The sequence below is a fragment of the Lissotriton helveticus genome, chromosome 8 (assembly GCF_964261635.1).
Source record: "Lissotriton helveticus chromosome 8, aLisHel1.1, whole genome shotgun sequence".
In the NCBI taxonomy this organism is placed as follows: domain Eukaryota; kingdom Metazoa; phylum Chordata; class Amphibia; order Caudata; family Salamandridae; genus Lissotriton; species Lissotriton helveticus.
The window spans coordinates 631974520-631991615 of record NC_136069.1 but is presented as its reverse complement, the minus strand read 5'-3'; the positions used below and the strand labels follow the sequence as shown (position 1 = coordinate 631991615).

At 50.7% G+C, this 17096-nt stretch overlaps 1 protein-coding gene across 8 annotated transcripts in view; it reads left to right on the top strand.

Annotated features, from left to right (window-relative positions):
* The window catches only part of RBM26 (RNA binding motif protein 26), an 812370-nt gene that overhangs the window by 260876 nt on the left and 534398 nt on the right, over window positions 1-17096 (top strand). For all 8 annotated transcript variants that reach the window (XR_013599857.1, XR_013599856.1, XM_078657487.1 and 5 more), the window contains exon 8: window positions 6940-7077. Coding sequence is in view for 6 of the 8 variants with exons in the window: in XM_078657487.1 (XP_078513613.1) it covers window positions 6940-7077 (138 nt within the window). In the remaining 2 variants the exon portion in view is untranslated. The remainder of the gene's footprint in view (window positions 1-6939; window positions 7078-17096) is intronic.

Here is a 17096-nt window from a genome sequence, read left to right as displayed (position 1 = left end):
GCTTGCAGGAGAGGTTGGTGAGGGGCCAGGTATATTTGGCTGAGTGGGCGCGAGGAGGAGCGGCGGGAGCGGCGGGCGCGAGGAGGAGCGGCGTGAGCGTGAGCAAAGCTCCTGGGATTAGGATCAGCACATCAGGGGCCAACAATCAGCACTGGAGCTGCACCACCAACAGCACAGAGGCGGGCAGATGCAGAGTGCCAAGAAGACGGTGGGAGCCTTGTGTATTGTAATGTAGATCTCCGGTTTGGAAAAGATGATGCATGATCGGCCAGGGAGGCCTCCTGGAGGCCTAAAAATAAAATATAGGTATACCTTTTGTTCGAGGCATGTGGGCTGCTGAATTTATATCTATGCATAGATCGCCGCCTAGTGTTGGGTCCGGACGATTGCACATTGTTGTCCTGGAAGAGTCTTCGAAGTATCACGAGATAGGTGGCTCCTCCCCTGGACTACAGTGCGCATGGGCATCCCCTCCATGCTCAGATTGATTTTTTTCGCCATCGGGTTCGGATGTACTTTCTTAGCTTAAGTTAGGAATATTTATAAAAACTCTTTCTCAAGGCCAAAAGGCCTTCGGGGCGTCGGTATTGTCTTTCGTTCGGTGCCTTACACTTGTTTCCACAAGTCGTCAACGAGTTTGCCTTTCGACGACAGAGGCCCCATCGACGATGGAACGAAGTCCGTTCAAGCGCTGCCCCGTTTGCAACTCGAAATACCCTCAAATCGATGTGCACCCGGTGTGCAATAAATGTCTCTCACCAGACCACGACGAGGCCAGCTGCATGGCCTGTTCGAAGTTCAGATCGAAGAAAACTCTTCGTCTTCGACGCGCTGCACGACAGTCGCGCGGGACTCGGCACCCGATCCAGAAAATATCTTCGGGGTGACGACGACGAGGAGGGTGTACGAGAAGAGGATCCTGCTCAGCACTCGGATCCCGCATCGGAGCAAGACTCTCATTACGAAGAGGACGAGGGAGAACTCTACGTCCATAATGAAGACATCGTCGAGGTAGGAGACGACGCACAACCTCTCGTAGCCGTCGACGACGACTCAAGCAAGGAGCTAGGCCCAACCGCAGTAGCGGGGCCCCTTACAGACTCTTCCACGGCTCAGGTCGAGGCATCGCCGGAAGGCCTTAGCCAAGATCTTCATCCACGTTCTCTAGTCCCGCTTCAAGGCCCGACTAAAAACATTTCAGAAGAGCCATCGGTCGAGCGGCCACAATCAGTGGAGCAATCGAAACTGAAACATAAAGACACAAAATCGAAACCGAAAGTGTTGACAACAACCATCGGCTCGAAGACTTCGGAGCCTCCCAAGTCGAAACGTGTGCTCGACCCCTCCGGGTCGACAGGGGGCGTCGACCTGAAGATCGGAGCAACAAAGCCTGTGTCTGCTGTTAAACACGTCACGCTCACGTCGACGTTGAAGCCCGGCTCCGAAAATGGCGACTCTTCCAAAGGACTCAAGGCCCAAAAGGCCGTCGATCCGAAGATCCAGAAGCCGCAACTGGTCAAGGCCTTCAAGCCGAAAACCACCCTCGGCACAAAGGAACAAACCTCCTCGAAGACCGCAAGCGTCCCTGCTGCGCAGCAACGGATCGAGTCGACAAAAACCCACAAGCACACTGACCAGTCGGAGTCGGTCGGATCGAAGTCGAAGTCTTCAAAGCAGGTCGGCCCGTCACCGATGCTTTCGGCGCCGATCAAATACGGCCTGCCCCCAACGGCAAGACCTAAGGCTGTCCAACTCCCAAAAGCTACAGACTCATCCAAGTCACCATCAGTAGCTGCACCCGCCCAGCCTCAAACCGAAGACGTTCAGTTCCAGCCACCGACCTACGACGAACAGTCGAAATTATAATCGACTCTGAATCAGGCAGGCTCACCGTTTACAAATGGAAAATCAGGCCTGAAATACCTATGGAGCCTTACAAGATACCACTAAAGAAAAAGAGAGACTCTACTGCATCTCCTATCCTTTTTGAACCCATCCACCCTTATGGGCAAGACTATACCTACTCACCCACACCAGTCACTGAGGATGTGGAGGAAGGGGACAATGAGGAGCAGTTTAACTATCCCATTAACACAGATCAGGATGAGTCCCAGCCATGGGCTGACACTGTTGACCCTGATGAACCACACACCACCCCTGACACTCAGTCATATGCAGTCAAGACTTCGCCTACTGAAGACACTGCTGCGTTTAACACACTCATTGAAAGGGCAGCCCTTGACTACGATGTCGACATGCACGCTGACCCTGTGGAGGAAGACTTTCTTTTTGATACGTTCTCTACGTCCGAAAGATCTGTAAAGACTCTGCCTATGCTCAAGGGTGTGCTCAAACATGCCAGCGACATTTTCAAAGAGCCTACTAAAGCGAGGGTGGTGAACCCCAGAATTGAAAGGAAGTATCGGCCTGCGCCAGTGGACCCTACGTATATCAAGGGCCAACTCCCCTTGGACTCCTTAGTGGTGGCTAATGCTCGCAAAAGAGCAAACTCTCAGACAACTGGTGATGCTCCTCCTCCGGACAAAGAGTCCAAGATCGTTGAAGCTTCTGGGAAATGTGTAGCGGCTCAAGCGGCTAATATTTGGAGGATCTCCAAAACACAAGCCCTGTTAGCAAGATATGACAGGGCCCATTATGACACTTTAGAGCAGCTACTGCAACACCTGCCAGATGCTTATAAGGAGGGAGCAGAAATGCTTATACAAGAAGGGAAGTTGATCTCCAACGCGTCCATTAAGTGTGCGTTGGATGCAGCTGATACTGCAGCTAGGGCCATAAACACTAGCGTGCCTGCCTCCGCATCTCTGGTTTCAAGTCGGAAATCCAAACCACTCTACTTAATCAGCCAGTTAACCCTAACTTCCTGTTTGGTTCTGAGGTAGACACCACTCTAGAAAAGATTAAAAAGGACACTGACACTGCAAAATCCATGGGTGCTCTGCAGTCTCAACAATTCAGGGGCAGTTCCTTTCGTCGCTCCGGTAACAGGGGAGCTTCTAGAGGCCAAGCATCGCATCAAGCCCAATACACCAAAGGAGGCACACAATCCACCTATAACAAGAACAATAGGGGTGGATACCGTGGGAACAGCACCAAAGGCAGAGGACGTGGAAATAATAATACCAGATCCTCCACCACTAACCAACAGCGACGTCTTGTCACTGCCCCCCGACCATACCACACCAGTCGGGGGAGACTTCAGCAGTTCCTGCCAGTCTGGGAAAGCATTACCACAGACAGGTGGGTGAGACAACTTATACGTCACGGCTATTGTCTAGAGTTAACGTCCACTCCACCCAACATACCCCCAAGGCACCGTCCTATGTCCGCAGAGCACATGCACTTATTGCAGCAAGAAGTCATCTCCATGCTGCAAAAAGGGGCCATAGAACTCGTGCCTTTAGACCAGCAGGGTACAGGGGTGTATTCACTGTACTTCCTAATCCCCAAAAAAGACGGGTGTCTGCGGCCCATTCTGGACCTCAGACCCTTAAACCAATACATCCTGTCAGAACACTTTCACATGATCACTTTACAGCAAGTTCTGCCACTTCTCAGTCAGGGAGATTTTCTAGCAACCCTAGATCTGAAGGATGCCTACTTCCACATTCCCATGCACCCCAGTCACAGGAAGTATCTCCGGTTCACCATCGACAACCAGCATTACCAGTTCAAGGTCCTGCCTTTCGGGGTCACTACTGCCCCCAGGGTGTTTACCAAATGCTTAGCGACAGTGGCCGCGCATCTTCGGAGACAACACATCCATGTCTATCCGTATCTAGACGACTGGCTGGTCCAAGCAAAATCGGCCCAGCAGTGTGCCAGCCACATGTCCCGCACAATTCACCTCCTACACAGTCTAGGATTTTCACTCAATTACCCAAAGTCTCATCTTCAACCCGCCCCTGTACAACAGTACCTAGGCGCGGAAATAAACACTCTCACTGCCACAGCGCAACCAAACTCAGCGAGAGTCAACAGCATGCAGGTACTGATTCGGAAATTCAGGCCACAACACTCACTCCCAGCGCAAGTGTTCATGCAACTGATAGGCATGATGGCCTCCTGCATCTTTATAGTCCCTCACGCGAGGCTACACATGCGTCCGCTTCAGGAATGCTTAGCACGCCAGTGGAACCAGGCTCACGGACAGCTGAAGGACCTAGTGTTGGTGACCGGTCGTGCATACAACTCTCTGCATTGGTGGAACACACAAAACCTTTGCAGGGGACGACCGTTCCAGGAGCCTCTACCACAGGTGGTGCTAACAGCGGACGCATCTCTCCAGGGCTGGGGAGCTCATGTCCTCCATTATACTGTGCAGGGACTGTGGACCACACAGCAGAAACGGTTGCACGTCAATCTCCTAGAATTGATGGCAATCTTCATGGCGATGAAGGCATTCAAGTTGCATCTCTGCAACAAAGTCGTGCTTATCCGGACGGACAACATGACTGCAATGTATTACATTCAAAAGCAGGGGGGGACACACTCCCCACAATTATCACACCTAGCACAAAGCATGTGGAAGTGGGCCATTCAGAGGAACATGCTCCTCATGGCGGAACACCTCCCAGGCAGGGACAACCAAATGGCGGACCTGCTCAGCAGGCACAGCCATCAGATGCACGAGTGGGAGATACATCCCTCAGTGCTCCAACCATATTTCCAGCAGTGGGGTCATCCAGAGATAGACCTCTTCGCCACACCAGAAAACACAAAATGCCACACCTTCGCCGCCAGGTTCCCACACCCGCAGTCTCAGGGCAATGCGATATGGATGAACTGGTCAAACATATTTGCGTACGCTTTTCCTCAAGCACCACTCATACTGCTAGTGGCTCGCAAACTGAGGCAGCACTCCATGACACTCATCCTAGCTGCTCCAACGTGGGCAAGGCAACTCTGGTACACCACATTCCTAGAACTTTCAGTGGTGCCCCACCAGCGACTAAAACTCACACCCAGGCTCCTCACTCAGAGCCATGGAGACATTCAGCACCCAGATCTGCAACAGTTAAGCCTTGCAATCTGGCTCCTGAGGTCGTAGAGTTTGGCTACCTAAACCTGCCCCCTGACTGTATGGACATCATCAAGGAGGCTAGAAGACCTACCACCAGGGCATGCTATGCAGCAAAATGGAAGCGTTTTGTCATCTATTGTTCCAATAATGACATTAATCCACTGGATGCTTCCACGCAAAACATCATATGTTACTTGCTGCACCTATACAGATGCAATCTTGCGTATAGTTCCATCAGGATACATTTAGCTGCAATGGCAGCTTATCTTCAAAATAGACAGCACCTCTCCCTTTTCAGAGTGCCGGCCATTAAAGCTTTTATGGAGGGACTCAAAAGAGTCATTCCTCCAAGACACCTGCCTTCGCCTGTCTGGAACCTCAACATAGTCCTCACCAGGCTCATGGGTCCACCATTTGAACCTCTTCACTCTTGTGAGATTTAATTTCTCACATGGAAAGTTGCTTTTCTGGTGGCAATCACGTCGCTCAGACGGGTTAGTGAGCTACAAGCCCTCACTATTCAAGAGCCTTTCATTCAAATTCATGCTAATAGGGTTGTGCTGCGTACCAACCCTAAATTTATGCCCAAGGTGGTGTCACAGTTCCACATTAACCAAACTATTGAGCTACCAGTATTTTTCCCAAATCCTGATTCAGTGGCAGACAGAGCACTACACACACTAGATGTTAAAAGGGCTCTCCTGTATTAAATAGACAGGACTAAAGACTTCAGGAAAACTAAACAACTGTTTGTTGCCTTCTCTCCACAGTACAAGGGCAACCCAATTTCAAAGTCAGGTATAGCCAGATGGATTGTTAAGTGCGTACAAATCTGTTATCAAAAGGCTAAACTCATATTAACAGTTCCCCCACGAGCGCATTCCACACGCAAGGTAGGGGCATCCATGGCTTTCCTGGGTAACATTCCTCTAGAGGACATTTGTAGAGCAGCCACATGGACCACCATCCACACATTCACCAAACACTACTGTGTGGATGTACACTCAAAACAGCAAGCTGCTGTAGGTCAAGCTGTTCTAAAAACTCTTTTTCAGACTGCTGCAGCTGGCTCGGGCAACCGCCACTAAGGAGGGTACTACTATTTATTCTATGCATAGATATAAATTCAGCAGCCCACATGCCTCGAACGGGATATGCTACTTACGAGTATGCATCTGTTCTTGGCATGTAGGGCTGCTGACATTTATATCGCCCACCCTCCTCCCCGGTGCCTGTCGCAGCTGTAGCACTCGGTTTTATTCTCAAGCATGGTCATCACTTACTGTATCATACTCCATCTCTGCCACAATGGCGAAAAACAATCTGAGCATGGAGGGGATGCCCATGCGCACTGTAGTCCAGGGGAGGAGCCACCTATCTCGTGATACTTCGAAGACTCTTCCAGGACAACAATGTGCAATCATCCGGACCCAACACTAAGGCGGCGATCTATGCATAGATATAAATGTTAGCAGCCCTACATGCCAAGAACAGATGCATACTGGTAAGTAGCATATTCCTTATAATTACTTAATGGGTCTGGATGAAGTCTGATTGTGTACCGTCAGACTTGATTGAGTGAATACAATAAATGCTTAACTCACCCTCCTGATAAGCCTAACTATTAGCACACACTACCACAAAGAGAGCTGTTAGTACTTGTCTAATTTAGCCCCTGCTATACCTCTGGGTATTCCTTGGACTCTGTGCACAATATACCTTACTTTTGTATAGTATATACAGAGCCAGCTGCCTACATGCCATTAAGTAGTTTATTCTTATTCTGTGTTTTAAAAACGGCTATTCAACATATTTAAGTAGCACTGTTCATGACAATATAGAAATCAGATAATTAGTTACTGTAATAAGCTCTATTTAATATTTTATTTTTACAGGACCACCGCCTCCACTGCCACCTTTGCAACCCGCTGGAATGGATGCACCCCCTATTCCTGCAACAAGTTCTGTTCCTACTGTTGTAACAACAGCAATTCTTCATCCTCCTCCTCCTGTCCCACCTCTTTTTACAGCAGGTACAGTACATGTTTATAGAATGAACACATCTGACATTTGATGTTTGTGTCCAAAGCTGTATGATACAGTCTTGTTTGGTGGTCACAGGACTACAAACTGTTAAAAGGACCAGGCCATAAAAAGAGTGTAGTGTCTGATTTGCTGTTGACGATGAATGGCTCCAATCTAAGAAAAAGCAAAAAAGGAGGGTCCATAGGTGGGCTTGTTGTCAGTAACTGGTTAGTATAAACCTGATAAAGTTAGGGAGATCAGACAGGCCTTGACAGGATATCCTGTTACTGATATTGCTGGTCACGTGCACTATGTACCATGCACTATCCTATGTAGAGTGGAATAATGTCTCAGAATAGCCTCCAATTCATTCCTCAACTCTTGAGAATTTTGCTAAAATTGTAGAGAGGTGAAAAGTTTCTCTTCCTTCCCTTTGGGTCCTTTTAATGAGAACAGTGTAATATTGGCTGGACTATTGTGCTTCTTGTTCCCACCCACCTTCTCCATCCCAATCCAGGGATTCAAACTTGACAAGGACTCCCCTCTTGATCATTATTGTTACTTGTTTAGTCTTTTTAGGCTTGGGTGAGTGATATTGTGATGAGTACCACAATGAGTGAAATCCGTGGTAATCTATGGCTTACTGGTGAATCTCCTGAAGTAGTGCAGTATCTTCCTCCTAGAGACTAGTCTCAGCCACCCCAGTAAGGCCTTCACTTTCATTGGGAATTAAAAACCTGAACGTTGGGGGGGTGGCTTGGCGATCGGCAAGATGGCCACACTATAGTGTAGCTCTGCCGGCCGCCGATGAATATCTTGAATCTATCCTGCCTCTGCTGTGCCATCCACCGTTTTTCTTGCTGGAACCGAGGGGCTGATGTGGCTGTAGACCGACTGTGATGATTTTTGAGTGATATGTTTGCTGTAATTCCACAACAATAACTCCACTGCGGATCAGAGATCTCCGCACCCATATCCTCACCCCATCGCACTCAATCTGTGCCCTCAATCCCCTGCTGCTGCATCCTAATAGTACCATACCAGGCGCTGCCCATCTGTGGAGCCTAACATACAGTGCAATGGAGAAAGGTTCTCAGGTTCCCGGGAAAATGCGGTAATATATCCCTCATTTACTGTTTCAGCCGTACTTAATTAAAAATCTCAAGGGGCGCGGGCCGTATACCTCCAAAAAATGGGTCCATGGACCGAAATTGTCGCCCCAAGTAGCCATCGTGAGGCGCCCTTTTCCTGCAACGCGATACAAAAGGGGATGATGGACGGAGCGTTTGAGCAAATAAAACACTCACCCCCAGTCAACTGATCTTGGTTTAATCCATCACCATTCTTTAGCCCACTCAGCCACCCCATTTCAGACATGGCCATATGCAAACCAGTCTGACCCTGTGCCTCATGGGAACAGTCCAGCCCGAACTGCCAAGCCATGTCTTCCATGGACCGGAAAAAAGCATCCTGGGACCGGTTTCGGATTCATAATCCTCATCAGCCAGGCTATCTTGAATCCAGTGGCCAAGTGAGCAAGGGACTTGCGTCTGAGCATACCCTGCCACACTTAGGGCGAACAAAGCGATACAAAAGGGGATGATGGACGGAGCGTTTGAGCAAATCAAACACTCACCCCCAGTCAACTGATCTTGGTTTAATCCATCACCATTCTTTAGCCCACTCAGCCACCCCATTTCAGACATGGCCATATGCAAACCAGTCTGACCCTGTGCCTCATGGGAACAGTCCAGCCCGAACTGCCAAGCCATGTCTTCCATGGACCGGAAAAAAGCATCCTGGGACCGGTTTCGGATTCATAATCCTCATCAGCCAGGCTATCTTGAATCCAGTGGCCAAGTGAGCAAGGGACTTGCGTCTGAGCATACCCTGCCACACTTAGGGCGAACAAAGCGATACAAAAGGGGATGATGGACGGAGCGTTTGAGCAAATCAAACACTCACCCCCAGTCAACTGATCTGGGTTTAATCCATCACCATTCTTTAGCCCACTCAGCCACCCCATTTCAGACATGCCCATATGCAAATCAGTCTGACCCTGTGCCTCATGGGAACAGTCCAGCCCGAACTGCCAAGCCATGTCTTCCATGGACCGGAAACAAGCATCCTGGGACCGGTTTCGGATTCATAATCCTCATCAGCCAGGCTATCTTGAATCCAGTGGCCAAGTGAGCAAGGGACTCACGTCTGAGCATACCCTGCCACACTTAGGGCGAACAAAGCGATACAAAAGGGGATGAAGGACGGAGCGTTTGAGCAAATCAAACACTCACCCCCAGTCACCACCCCCTTTTGTACCTTTTCCTGCAACAGCACCAATTTGGGATGGTAGGTAAGAGGCATGCGCGTAGAGTATAACAGCTTAGTTTGTAAAAGCTTCGCAACTCATCCCCAAGCGTCAATCATGCATGTCACCGTTGTGGGCAGTGTCTCTAGGGCTCCCACAGGGCCATGTATAAGACCATTCAGGGGTAGGGGATGTGCCACCCAATCCTCAACCGCTATTTGAGGCATAAAGGGCGTGGGTGCCATCCAGTAATAGGCTTAATGGGCCTGCGCGCTCATATAATAAACTTCAAAATCGGGAATATCAAAACCTCCTTTCTCATAGGGCTGTGCTAGGATCGACCATTTGAGCCTTGGTTGCTTACCCCCCCATAGTATACAAATCAACTCCGTACGTTTTAAAGGAAAAAGCTCCTGGATAGTATGGGATGTTTAAGAAGAGATATAAGAAAGGTGGCAATATCACCATTTTAATGAGGGAAGCTCTACCCGCCATGGACAAGCAAGGGGAGAGAGATCCATCGTGTAACACTTGAGGACAATTTGGTAATCGCAGTGCCATAATTAAGTCGGAGCGTCTCTTCCCTGTCCCTAGACACCTGAATCCCCAAATAACGGAGATCAGAGTGACACCATTCTAGGGGATAATCCAGATGGAATTCTGAAACTGCGGGCGTAAGTGGAAAGAATTGGGACTTTCCCCAATTGATTTGTACCCCCGACAACCTACCAAACACCAACAATTCACGTAACAACGGATTAAGATTTTGTTGTGGGCTCGTAACATAGAGCGTTAGATCGGCGGCATAAAGTGATATACCAATTTGGCGTTGGAAACATTTAAACGCACTGTCCCTATGAAGCTGTCGTAGCCGACACGCTAGTGGCTCTATCGCTATGGCAAAAAGAAGAGGTGAGAGCGGACACCCCTGCCTGGTGCCCCTCGTGATGGAAAGTGAAGTATAGAGCCAGCCATTTATAAGAAGTCTGGCAGTAGGTTGGGTGTAAAGTAGTTGTATCCATGAAATAAATAATTTAGAGAATCCCATTCGCTGCAGAACTGTGAATGAATAATTCCATTCAACCGAATCGAATGCTTTTGAGGCATCCAAAAATATCGCTGCAACCAGAAAGTCAAGGGCAACAGTCTGTATCAGGGAAAACAGTGTACGCAGATTATGGGTGGTAGATCTGCCCGGTACAGAGCCAGCTTGATCCGGGAGGATGATTCTCGTCATCAGGAGAGACAAGCGCGTAGCCAATACCTCAGCGAGGATCTTCGCTTCTCCAGTATTAGGGGTGTCTTTCATAGATTCACATGCTTGAATATTCCCCGTCGTCGAAGTGGGAGTCCCACGGTAAATAAAATAGCAATAATGCTAATTATAATATATATATATAATATATATTACTGCCATATTATATATATATATATAAAACAACATAATACATAATAAAAGAAGAGGAAATACAACTGAAAACCTCCAAAACGATTCCTACATAGGAATGCATGGTAAAGAGAAAAACTACTTGTAACACATTAGTGTCATTATGTTAGTCCAAATTACAGCCAATCAGGCGCCAGCACCCTCGAGAACCTTCTCCTCAGAAGCTCAAGCCCTCAGATTTTCTACCGCACGTCGTGTGAAGGGAGTCTCCCTGAGCTCTGCTCAGTTCTTCACCTCTGATCTTCTAGTTCCAGTTTTTTCTCAACATGTCAAGTAGGAAGTCTTTATTCAGACCTTGCTCTTCTTGTGGGAAGCTGCGCCTTTTTGAGAAGTACCCCCACCAGAAGTGTATATATTGTTTATTTTTTATTTTTTTTGTTTAAATATCCTTTATTAGAAACACAGGAGAAGCAGAGCATGTATTTTACAACATATATAGCATTACATCTCTGGGATGTCTGTCACGTTTACGGGGCGTATCACCCAATGCAGTCGTTCATCGCTTCATATTTCACAGCTATTGTTCTCCATCACAATTATTCCAGGACATGTCAGCGCTACAAAGGATATAACATTCTGAATTAATGAGTGAGGGAAGGAGGGAAGGAGAGGGTACATAGGATTAAGGGGGGGGACTGGGGAGGGTCGGTTATGATCACCGGATGGGAGGTGGCTAAGTTTGCAGCTAGTCAGGGGTGCGTCAACGCGGGGGGTCGTGTGGGTGTCGTTCACAATGGACCAAGGGAGTGAGCATGGCTGTTGGGGGGGGCAATGTGCCTGTTGTGGTAGTTATGTCTAGTGAGGGGGGTGCTGGGGGAAGCAGCATCAAGGCTGTCCGCACGGTGCAACGGTAGGGGGTGCGCCGGTGGCACCATCCGGGTGTTCGGCCTCTGTAGGGTTCTGCGTTAGACGGCATTCCTTATGAAAGGAATTGAGCATTCCATCCCAGAGCACCGCTATCGGAAACTGTCGGAGGCCTGCCGTTTCCTCGTTATGAAGGGTGGTGCTTTCCGCCTTCGCCCAGGTGTCTAGCGATGTATGCCAGTGTGCCGGTAATGGTGGGGTGGGTCGTTTCCAGTGTTTCGTGATCAATCTTTTTGCCGTGAGTAGGCCAAGGTCCCAGAAACGAGAGGGGACTTTATTTAATGGGGTCCGCTGATAGAGGCCCAGTATGCATGCCTCCCACGTGTGCGGTATTGCCATGGCTGTGCATTTGCTTAGCGTTCTCAGTACCGCCCCCCAGTATGTCCGAATCTGTGGGCACTGCCATAGCATGTGTAGTAGATCTGCCCCTTCCAGTGCACATCTTGGGCAGCTTGCTGCAGCTCCCGGGAAGTATTGGTTAATTTTATTGGGGGAGAGGTACGCTCTATGCAGAATGTAGAACTGAATCAGTTTGAAGCGTGCGTTTCGGGGAACGTGTCTGGGGCCTAGCAGTATCATTTTCCACTCCTTATCTGACCAGTTCCTCCCCCTGTCAGCTGCCCATTTGTCACGGAGCGGTTGCAACGAGTGTTGCGTATGTGACAACAGCGCTTGATGAAGCCAGTGCACCACGTGTGTACCGTTTCCCATGACATGGAGGCTCTGAATCAATTGATGTGTTGGTAGTTCTGCAGTGATGCTGCCCCACCGCTTCGTGTATGCTAAAAGTAAGGAGGTGTGTTGTAAAAACTGTCCTGGAGGGAGGCCTGTGTCAGCAGCCAATGTCGCGAACGGTATCAGGACGCCGTCAGCGTACAAGTCTGCCATGGTGTCAACTCCAGTCCGCGTCCATTGTTCCAGTGCTGTTTCCGTGACTATGGAGGCAGTCATGGGGGTGCCCAATAGTGGGAGAGCCGGGGCATATGGTTTAGTCAGTCTCGTAAGCCGCAGGCTCCTGACACAGCATCGTACCGCTACACCTACATGTAGTTGAGTTGATCTCCTCTGGCGTGTCAGGGGGTGGAACAGGGTATGGATTTGTGTGGGGGATAGTACGTCTGTAGTTGTGGCCGTGTCCTCCAGACGGTTTCCCGCGAGCCAGGCAGTAGTCCACTGTAGCTGGGCTGCGAGATAGTAAAGTTTGAGGTTTGGTACCGCGAGGCCACCCTCATCGACTGGGGCGTGTAGTTTTTGGAGGGCCACTCTGGGTCGCCCAGTGTTCCATATCAGGTCCCTGATCATGGAGGCCAATTCTCTAAAGGTGTGTGCCCGCACATAAACTGGTATATTAGCGAAGTAATATAAAAGCCTGGGGAGGATGACCATTTTCGTCAGCGTCTCTCTGCTCGGGACATTGAGCGGCAGGGACTTCCAGAAGGTAATCTGGGACCTAATGGATGTAATGGCGCGCGCCAGGTTGCCGTCCAGTATGTCCTGCGGCGTCCTATATATGTACACGCCTAGGTATTTGAACGTGGTGTGGTGCCATGGTAGTCGCTCACCATTGATCTCGATACCATGGTCCGGGATGTCTGGGTTGAACGAGCATGCGCCTGACTTGGCCCAGTTTACCTTGAGACCTGACATGCTCTCGAAGGATCTGAAGATCTCCGAAAGGTCTGGCGGTATATGATGAAGGTCCCTGACGTACAGAAGGAGGTCGTCGGCATACAGCGAGACCGTGTGTGTGCCATCCGCCAGCGGGATTCCCCAGTGCATGCCCTTATTGCGCAGTAGTGCAGCTAGGGGCTCAATTGCTAGTGAAAAGAGCAATGGGGATAAGGGGCAGCCTTGTCTGGTGCCGCGTTGCACCTTGATGGCATCGGATAGTAGCCCACCTGTGCGGACTCGCACTGTTGGGTGTCTGTATAACAGTCCCACTAGTTCAATATAGTCATCACCTAGGTCGAATTTGCGTAAGACAGCCAGTAGGTAAGGCCACTCGAGCGAGTCGAATGCCTTCTCCAGATCAAGGACCAGGCAGCCCGACCGATTTGTATTCGGAATAGCCTCCGTATGTTGTGAGAAGTGCATCTGGTGGGCACAAAGCCGTTCTGGTCAGTATGTATCAAGTCAGGCACCAGTCCTGCTAGCCGTCGGGCGAGAGTTGAGGCTAGTATCTTGTAATCAGTGTTTAGCAGTGCTAGGGGACGGTATGAGCCGAGGAGTGTGTCACTTCTGCCCGGTTTTAAAAGGGATACTAACGTCGCCTCATTCATTGACCGAGGCAAGGTCATGTCCTCCAGTGCCGCCGTATAGACCCGTAGGAGCTCCGGAATCAGGGTGTCTGAACATGCCTTATAGTATTCCGCCGGCAGGCCATCGGGGCCCGGTGCCTTGCCATTCGAAAGGGCAAAGATGGCCTCACGGAGTTCCTCTGCCAGCAACGATGACCCTAGGTCATCCCGCTGGTCGTCTGTCAGGGCAGGCAACATGATATTCCCTAGATACGCAGTGATGATAGGTTGTGTGGTCAGCAGACGGGATTTGTAAAGCGCGCCGTAATGCGTCGCAAAGGCTTCGTGGATCTGCGCCTGGGTGTAGACCATTGGACCAGGCAGCGGTTGTATCGCCGTCACTGGTGTCATATGATTCTCGCGTTGTATCAGCCATACCAGCAGTTTGCCGGGTTTGTCTCCAGCGTGATGTGAGCGGGCTGAGTGAGCCTTGTAGTTGATGTTTTTCAACCTGTCAATCAGTTTGTCGTGTTCTGCCCGTGCCTGTAATAGGTCAGTGTTGGGGTCTGTGGCTGTCGTCTGCTCTAGTCGCAACAAGTCTGATTCCAGGCGTCGGAGATCTGCCTCCAATTGCCGTCGGGAGTGGGCCTGTGTGCCCAGACATTGGCCCCGAAGGACCACTTTAAACGCGTCCCATTCTATCTGCGGAGTCGATGCCGAGCCTGCGTTGTCCTCAAAATATTGTGCCGTCTGTGTGCTTATGGAACTCCTAAATGTGCTGTCCAGTAAGAGGTCGGGTTGTAACCGCCACGTGGGTATTGGTGGTCTAGGTTGGTCCCACAGCAGGTCCAAGAGGTGCGGGTTGTGGTCGGAGTGTGTGCGCCCCATGTAACAGGTGTCCGTGACATTGGGTAGGAGTTCACTGGAGATCATGTACCGGTCTAGACGCACATGTAGGGCGTGTGCTCCTGAGTAGTACGAGTAAACCCGGTAGTGTGGATTGCGGGCGCGCCACGCATCTCGTAGGCCCCATTGCGCGGACCACGTCTGCAGCCCTTTCGTAGTGGCCTGCGCCTGTGAGTTGGGTGGTGTAGGATGGGAGTGGTCTAGTGTTAAGTCCAATGAACTGTTGTAATCCCCGCCAAGCACCCAAGGGATTCCATGCCAGGGGGCCAACGTGTGTGACAAGTGTGTGAGGAAATCTGCCAGCCCCGTGTTAGGTGCGTATATGGAAGCTATTACCAGCGGAATGCCATCCAGTTTGCCATGTACAGCTACGTATCTGCCCTCGGGGTCTATATGTACATCTTGTGTGGTCCATGGAGGGCCCGGCCTGACCCATATCAGCGTTCCCCTAGCGTACGACGAGAAACCTGTGGCATAAAGCTGTCCCCGCCACCTGCGCCGTAATGTGGGAGTTTCCGTGTGAGCAAGGTGCGTTTCTTGTAGGAGGGCATTTTGTATGTGGTGGCGTTTGAGGTATGAATATATTTGGTAACGTCTGGATGGCGTATGTATACCCCTCACATTCCACGTGCATATCTTAATGGGCGACATTACAATATTGCAGCAATACCCCCCACCCAGCAATCCCGCCACCCCTCCGTGCAAAGGCGTTTGTGTTCAAGTGAACGGCCCCCGCCACCCAATAAGCGCCCGATGTGTTGCATTGCTGCACTGTGACCATAGGGGGGGGAATCAAAAACATGGCTAACAGAACAATAAGCCAGTGAACAATATGAACAATCAAAATACCAAAAGGTCGGATGCAAAACGTGCCCCCGTCCATACTCTCTAGGAGAGCAACGAAATTCGAGTCTAAGGGGGTGGTAGTGCTATACGCACTAGATCAAGTGGTCAGTGTCAATATAGTTATTGAGCAAAGGCCTATCGCCTTCCCGGAAGGAACGTGTCAATCTTGGCCGCCGTTGCAGACAGTGAACCCAACATGTACATGCACAAAACTCATACATTACGTGTTCCAATCGAGCCGCCATCAGGTAGGGCCGAGCGTCCTTGGAGCTGTGTACCAATCGGGCGCGGGTCACCCCCACCAGCACCTGGGTTCAAGTTCGGTGGTGGGATGTCAGGCGTGTGTATGCCGCATGTGTAGCACGGAGAGTTGGGGGTGTAGTCCGTTGCTACGGTCAGGTCTCACTGCAGCTGTGATGCCCCCGGGCCGTTGAGGCAGCCAGTTTCGAACGGCGTGGTAGAGTGCTGTGGGCATCGCGTGGTCAGCTGATGTAGTCCGCCGTCTGGGGTGTGACGTCAGGTCGGTCTTCCGAGGTCGGGAGTCTGGCACTCCATAGATGGCTTCGTCGTCGCTCTGGAGGTCCTGTGCGCTGCCACCCGCTACCTCGCTCTGTGCAGGGGATCCGCTGAGCTCCATCACCAGGCGGAGGGCGTCTTGTTTCTCCTGGCGTCTGGCATCCGCTGGAGGGAAAGGTCTTGTCGCTGTCTGTGATTCCGGCTGAGAGTGCCGGCGGGGTCGCCGTCTCCGCCTGTGATTGCCGGGATGTCGCCGGGGCAAAGGGCCCGCACTTGTTTTGGGTTCTGTATCAACCCCACTGTCCAGCCAGGTTTCCGCCTCTGCGGGGTCCGTGAAGAAATGAGTCCGTTCACCGCTACAACCCTCAACTTCGCGGGAAAGAGCAGCGAGTATTGGAGGCCCATTTGTCTCAGTCGCTTCTTCACCGCCATGAAATCATGTCTTTGCCGCTGGACCTGGACAGTGTAGTCGGGAAAGAACATCACTGACGCGTTCTCGATCCGGACCTCTTGGAGTTTGCGCGTTTCTCGCAGGATGGAGTCCCTGTCTCGGTAGTTCATTATGCGGAGCAGCATTGGTCTTGGGTTGGAGCCCGTCGTCAGAGGTTTGGTGGGGACTCTGTGAGCACGCTCTATCACGAAGTGTGGGGAGAGCGGTCCTTCCGGTAGGATGCCTTTCAACCATCGCTCCATGTGTTCCTCCGGGGATCTCCCCTCCCATTTCTCTGGAACCCCGACCAAGCGTACGTTGTTCCTTCGGGTCCTGCCTTCCACGTCTTTGGCTCTGTCCTCCAAGAACTCCACTCTGTTCAATAAGTCCTGTATGTGTTTGTGCGACTGGTCGGTTTGAGGCTGAAGTGTCCGTACTGCGCTTTCCAGGGCGGTGGTGCGGTCCGCCAGTTT